Source organism: Carassius auratus, linkage group LG36F, assembly GCF_003368295.1.
Source record: "Carassius auratus strain Wakin linkage group LG36F, ASM336829v1, whole genome shotgun sequence".
Lineage (NCBI taxonomy): Eukaryota > Metazoa > Chordata > Actinopteri > Cypriniformes > Cyprinidae > Carassius > Carassius auratus.
Genome location: NC_039295.1, coordinates 1,307,238 through 1,314,869, shown reverse-complemented (window position 1 = coordinate 1,314,869; position 7,632 = coordinate 1,307,238). Strand labels below are relative to the sequence as shown.

Sequence of the window (7,632 nt, the reverse complement as noted above, 5' to 3'; positions counted from 1 at the left end):
CAATGGTACGAAACTTGGTTACTTTTATGGCACTTGGTATTTAACACAAATCTAAAATAAAAATTGAGGGCATGATTCAAATAAGTTAAACGGACATAAAAAAAAAATAGTCACACTCATGGTCTCTCATGGTGGACACACACTTGTACACACACATACACACCTATGAACAGGTGTGACTGTAACACTGCAACTATGTCAAATAAAATCAATAATCTGACCACAATGTAGTAAAAAAAAGTGGCCAGCAAGGAAGGGGTTACACTCTAAAACATCAAGAGTGTAAAACGGATACATCCACTCACACACACTTACTTACACACACTCACAGACACACACATACAGAATTATACCTACTCAAATGAATTAGTAGCATAAATGGCTATAACCATATAGTCAGAAGAGTGAAACAATAAGTTAAAATAAAATCAGATCAGACTCAGAAGGATTGCTCTGACAAAGCATTCCTGTTCATTTTTGTTACATTTTTATAGAATTGTAATGTTTTGTGTAACAAAGTGCTTTCTTTGTTCAGGTTTGAATGTAGTAATAATGCAAAACAAATAAATAAATCAAATCAACATTTTAAACAACAAAAAATATAAACCTTGACAAAAAGTAGTCTTTGAGAATGCCTTAATATACATTTAAATCTAGAGTCCTATACAGGAATCTAGTGGTTACACCATTCAATTACTGGTTTTTCTTTTTTTTGCTCTCACCAGGAGGTGCTATTCTGCCTTCAAAAATTGGATTTCAAAGGCATAGTCTCTATTTTAATCTGAAATACTGCATTAATTGAAAAACATTTGTAAAATCTAAAAAATGTTTCTATTTTCAATGGAAAACATCATAATTATCACATAAATGTTAATCAGTACCATGAAATTCTTTCAAAATACAAAATAAAAAATATTATCTAACAAAAATATAATAGATTGATTTAACTGAAGAATAAAAGGTTTTATTTCAGGTGTCCGGTCACTTTTGACCATGAAGACCATGAGTGTGACTCTCAAATGAGGAGCGCACAAGGGATGGTTCTTTACCATTACACAGAATTGAGGAAACTATGTGTTGATAGTTCAATGTGTTCACCCGTGTAAATACAACCCAAAGTATTATAATCCAAGGTTCAAGTGTTAGTCCTTGAAGGGTAAGTATCCACAAAGTGTACCTTACAATCCAGCCATTAGTTTTCATGGACCTGAGTCCCATTTAAGGGTTTTTTCACATATAGTTAATTTTAAAGTAACTAAACCCCATTCACTTAAAGTAAATCAGAAAGGGAACCAGTCCTTTTGGTGTTTTATATTGCTATATTGTTTTGCTGGATTCATTTACACACATGCACACGCGCGCACACACACACACATCACTTACAGAGACACGGATTTCATGCACACATGGAAACATTCACGAGCATAGTGTGACAACTGGGTGAAGGAAGAGCTGGAAACAAGTGCGAGTTAAACAGTTTAATGAATATAAAACAAACAAACAAGAGTGCAACACGATGCTGGGAAGACGACAATCCAAGATGGCGGTGAGGTGGTGAGTAATCCGGATGGTGACAGTGAGAAAGGCAGCAGGAGTGGATGGCACAGGAACTGCGGAGAATCGAGCCGAAGGTAAGTCGTGATGCTTGTCGAGGTGCGAAGAGTGGATGAGGTTCCGGGGGAAGACACGGACATCCAACACAGAACAACACAGAAGCAAGAGACAGAGATCATACATGAAACAACGTTCTCACAAACACAAGATGTGAGACAAGCCAATATATAGGGAGTGTGTAATGAGTGACAGCTGCTGCTGATGACAATTAACGGAGATGCCCACAAACTAATCAGTGCAGACACGAAACACACAGACTTCACCACAAAGTGCAAAAACCAGAGATCACGGTTTACCAACCGTGACACCAGAATACGATTAACCAAATAAGTCTGTTCTCCATCTATGAGACGCGGCGGCGGGGGAACCGAAGTAGGCGGATTAATATGTGCATAAAACACGGGTTTCATTTTGGACACATGAAAGGCGGGGTGTATCCTCCTGTACGCTGGAGGTAGTTTGAGGCGGACTGTCACACTTTTTGACCCACGACATAAACGGGAGGCTTTGACCGGTGGCGATCGGCCTTGGCCTTAGTGCGCTCCCTCATCCGGAGCGGGGTCTCGCGGGCTCTGATCCAGGTGTGGTGGCACCTCTGGACAAACGCGTGAGCAGAGGGGACCGCGACTTCAGATTCCAGACTGGGAAAAACTGGTGGCTGGTAACCTAAACTGCACTGAAAAAGAGAAAGGCCCATAGCTGACACTGGTAATGAATTGTGAGCATACTCCACAATAGAGAGTTGTTGACTCCAGGAAGAAGGATTCTTGGAGACCAAACATCGCAACGTCCTTGAAGGTGCCACCTTCAAGAACCGGTCAACTACGATCAAAATGACCGTCATGCCATTAGAGGGCGGGAGGGCGGTAACAAAATCTAGTGCGATGTGGGACTAGGGTCTCGAAGGGACAGACAGCGGTTGGAGGAGCCCATCAGGAGGTCCGTTGTATGACTTACCACTGGCGCAAACGGAGCAAGCCAAAACAAAACTGCGGATGTCACAAGCCATACGTGGCCACCAGAATCGTTGTTTAACTAACCCATTAGTTCGACTTATCCCTGGGTGACAAGCCACATTGGAGCAGTGAACCCACTGAACGGCTTCGGACCTTAACTCCTCCGGCACAAATAAACGATTCGGTGGACAACCGGGCGAAGGCGCTACCCCTTCTAAGGCCGTCTTGACCTTCAACTCGACCTCCCATACGAGGGCTGAGACCACTACTTTCTCAGGTAAAATACACTCGGGAGTCACCAGGTGGGCATAGGGATCAAAAAGACGTGATAAAGAATCAGGTTTGACATTTTTGGAACCCGGCCGGTACGATAAAGTAAAATCAAAGCGACCGAAAAAAAAGTGCCCACCGAGCCTGCCTGGAATTGAGTCTTTTGGCAGTTTTAATGTATTATAAATTCTTATGATCAGTCCAAACAATGAAAGGTACCCCTGAGCCTTCCAGCCAGTGACGCCACTGCTCTAAAGCTAATTTGACGGCCAACAACTCTCTGTTACCAATGTCATACTTGTGTTCATCGGGAGATAATCGATGGGAAAAAAAACGTGCAAGGATGTACCTTATCGTCCTTATCGAGTACTGGGAGAGGTCAAGGTTGTCAGAGGTGAGGCTAGTTGGCTGAAATTGCGAATGAAACGATGATAGAAATTGGTGAACCCCAGAAACCACTGTAAGGCCTTACGGGAATCTGGAGATGGCCAATCTATCACAGCCTTAACTTTGCCAGGGTCCATACGTATTCCCTCGGACGAGACGATATACCCTAGGAAGGAAACAGACTGTGCATGAAATACGCATTTCTCCGCCTTGACAAAAAGCCCATTCTCAAGTAACCTCTGGAGCACTCGTCTGACGTTTTGAACGTGTTCCTGGAGAGATGAAGAAAAAATCAGTATGTCATCCAGATAAACATATATAAACTGATCTACCATATCTCTCAACACGTCATTAACGAGTGCTTGGAAAACTCCTGGCGAGTTGGTGAGCCCGAACGGCATCACCAAGTATTCAAAGTGCCCTCTAGGGGTATTTAAGGTGGTTTTCCATTCATCCCCCTTCCTGAACCTGACCAAATGATAAGCATTACGTAAATCCAATTTTGTGAATGCGGATGCTCCCTGTAACCTCTCGAAAGCTGAAGACATGAGTGGTAATGGATAAGTGTTCTTTATCATAATGTTGTTCAGCTCTCGGTAATCAAAAGCCACATTTCCACTGTCGGGCCAGTGCGAGCCAGGGCTTAAAGCGGGCCGGGCAGGGCTCAAAGCCTCTGGCCAGTAGCACCAAGGCCAAAATAGCGCCGCGTTTCCACAGGCAGGGCTTGAAGCACACTGCGCGTCACTAAAACACGCCCTTTATACGCCTCTCATGAACAACGTCACAAAATCCCTCCCCTTTCAGCGGGAAGAATGAGTTATTCAGAAAGGGCACTTTCTGATGTGACTATCGAACGAGCAAAATGGAGAGAACCGAAGCGGCTGTTTGTTTGCTCCTTTTGGTGTTTTCTTGGTGGAAGATGAGGCAGCGAAGGCAAGATATGAAGATAGAAGCTCTGCGGCGTTTACATCGGAAGCTTATGTTAGCTGCAGGGCGAAAAAGAGAGATTTTGCGACGTGCAAACCGGATGCAGCGAAAGCAGAAACGCATACAATTGATGGAAATGGTAAGAGTTGTTAAATTACATAATATAGTGATTTATTCGCATCTTATATTCGGTGCGAACCTAAATTGATGACATATAACTAAGCCCTATGAGATATATTATGTAAGCAACATAATGAGTTGGTTTGATTATCGTTCTTTAAACAAAGCTTACATAAATGTTTAAACATTTATGTTAATATAGATCTTTATGAAAATTAAGTCAGTAAAGCATACCTTTCAGTGCATTATTTTCATATTCTGTACATCTTTTTATATCTGTGTATATTAATAAACAGATATTTAACATAACTAGGGACGTATTGTTTACCTTTTAGATTATCCTTCAAATGATGGATCTATTTATGTTTTGACATTTATATACATCTGTAGATATATAAAATAACTGGATAATTAATGTTTACCTTCCAATCTATTATTTTTCAGATGATGCATCACTACTACACCAATATAATGCGTACCTCAGCGGTGTGGACCTATCCCCGAACTAGTGACTGGTGGGAGAACACTGCTCAAAGATTCACAGATGAGCAGTGGCAGGAGGACTTCAGAGTTTCAAGAGAAACATTCAAATACATTTGTACAACTCTGAAGCCTGCACTACAGCAACAAGACACGTCATACAGATTATGCATTCCTCTGGAGAAACGGGTAGCCATTGCTTTGTATAAACTTGCTACAACCACTGAGTAAAGGACAGTCGCTAACCTGTTTGCTGTCAGTCGGACCTCTGTTTGCCGCTGTGTGCATGCCTTTTGCAAGGCTGTGATTGAAATACTTAGACCAAAATTTATCAAAACACCTGATCAAGCCCAACTGTCTGTGATGGCAGATTATTTTGAGGAGAGGTTTGGAATTCCACAGTGTGTGGGTGCTATTGATGGTTCTCACATCCCTATTTTGAAACCTTCACAAAACCAATCTGATTTTCACAACAGAAAAGGCTGGCACTCCATCATTTTACAAGCAGTTGTAGATGGTAAAGGTATGTTCTGGGACCTGAATGTTGGACAGCCAGGAAGGGAACATGAAGCTAGCGTCCTCAAAAAGTCACACCTTTGGGCTTGGGCCACAGACAGTAATCCTTTCTCTGGCAGATTAAGAAATATTTGTGGCACTTATCATTTTGACATTTGCTTGTCATTTAAATAAAAAGCTTTATGTTCTGACATGAATAAATGCATTGTGAACGTACTAAAACAAATGAATGACTACATTCAACAATGTTTATATTTTGGACAATGTGCCCCTTATGCAATAACTTCAAATAGTCTCTGGGAAAACAGCAAACGTATAACTTTATTTATATGTGGAATTTGTATCAGCGAACAAATACAAAGGTGCTATGAAAATGTGCAAACACAACAAACAGGTGTTTGTGCAATGTATATAAACAATTTACAAATAATTTAAAAACAAGTAATATGAAAAAGTTTGGCTTAGAGAACACAAAAACAAGTGCAGTGTTCATCTACTTTTTTTGTAGAGCTGCTGCCAAATGTGCAAAAACAGAAGCAAAAGAATCAGCTTCCTTCTCTCTCTCAGACATCTCTTCTCGTCTGAGTTGTGCTTCATACTCCAGCTCCTCTCTTCTCATCATCATGTCTTTGTTAATTTCCTCCCTTCTCAGCGCCTGCTCTTCTTCCAGCTGTTGCTGTGTAATGTCACGCATACACTGCAAAAATTCCCTCGATGCTATATTTGCAGCTTTGCGTTTGCAACTTTCTGAAATACAGAAAAGAGGAAAAAAGTACATGAACAATAAGCTCCACATCTAGGATGGTTTGAGCGATTCAGCAGGTACATGACACTATAAATTACCTGTTCTGGTCCTTTGTGGAATGCGATGTGACCCCCCTCTGATTACTGAAATCTCTTGGGGACCATCGTGTCTCTCTACAATAAACATACATTTAGCTATAATTACATACTGGTAAGAAAACATACAAATATGCAATCACGCTTTGATGGAATCTGATTATAGTAGCATACCAGGTGTAGATGTTAGCAGCGGAGGTGTAAATGGTCCCTGTTCGACTTCAGACTCCAAGAAATCACTCTGACATTCCAATTCTAACACACACACATAAATACATTTTTAGAAAGACATAAGTACACATGCATGTCAGTCATTAGCACATTTTTTATCAGTTTCACATATTACGTTGACTTGCTGGCAATGTAAATTCACTCACCGACTACAGTAGCTGCCATGGTATCCCGAGTGGTCTCTCCACTAACGCAGGGACGGTGACCCAGTACACCGTCCATTATATCAAACCATGGAAAGGACCTTCTCTGGGCACCGCTTTGTCCATTGTGTGTTTTTATGACTTTATACTGTGCCCGTAGTTTCTTTAGTTTCTCTCGAACTTGCATCGTAGTGCGCTGGATACCTAACTTTGCGAGTTCGGCAACGATGTATTTCATTATATCTTCATTCCTACAGACGCCGTCAAACTGCCGTTGTAAGTTATCCTCAGCCCAAATGCAAAGAAGAGCCTTGGTATCTTCCATAGTCCAGTACTGGCGATTCTCCATTTTAAGTTTAAATGAAATTCTTTGCACGACGTAATACAGCGAAATGCGCATCCTGCAACAGACACCTTTACCTGTCTACTCGCTTACCAGAGAAAGCTCCGCCTTTCACTTTGACCACTCCTCTAGCCCCAGCAGGCCCGCTTTGGCCCAAGGATTTCGTCGGGCCAAAAAACCCTGGCCGTTGGCCCCAAGGAAGCCCCGGCGAGGCACGATCAAGCCCCGGAAGTGACAGTGGAAACGCGAATGGCCCTGGCACGCACTAGCATGCCCGGTCCTAGCTTGATAGTGGAAACACGGCTATTACAAGGTCGAAGAGAACCATCCTTCTTACCAACAAAAAAGAATCCCGCCCCCGCTGGAGAAGAAGAAGGACGGATGAACTCAGATGCTAAGGAATCAGAAATTTATTTCTCCATGGCCTCCCTCTCAGGAATAGAAAGAGAGTATAATTTGCCTTTAGGCGGAGACTTACCTGGCACTAAATCTATGGCACGATGCGGAGGAAGAGAAGCAGCACGGGACTTACTGAACACCTCCTTCAGGTCCAGATACTCTGCGGGCACCTTTGGCAATACCATGTTCTCCTTCTGAAAGACAGAAACAGGGACAACATACCCCATACCACTCGTGGATTATGTTTCATTAACTAGGGGTGACCTTACACAATGGGAGCTACAGGGGAGTCCATGAGGAAAAAGGATATGGTTTCACAATGATTGCCAGAAGTGAGTAGAGTGATGGGTTCTGTGTAGTGTGTGACGTGAGGCAGTTCCTGGCCGTTGAGTGTGGTGACACGCAT

General features: G+C 42.3%; 1 protein-coding gene across 1 annotated transcript; it reads right to left on the bottom strand.

Annotated features, from left to right (window-relative positions):
* Positions 1 to 5,612: 5,612 nt before the first annotated feature.
* LOC113068114 (uncharacterized) lies at positions 5,613 to 7,063 on the bottom strand. Its single transcript, XM_026240723.1, has 4 exons — positions 6,488 to 7,063; positions 6,285 to 6,365; positions 6,114 to 6,188; positions 5,613 to 6,017 (listed from the first exon to the last, which is right to left on the bottom strand). Exons 1-4 carry the CDS (start codon positions 6,882 to 6,884, stop codon positions 5,764 to 5,766), a joined length of 807 nt encoding a protein of 268 aa, XP_026096508.1. The 5' UTR covers positions 6,885 to 7,063; the 3' UTR covers positions 5,613 to 5,763.
* Between the last annotated feature and the right edge of the window lie 569 nt (positions 7,064 to 7,632).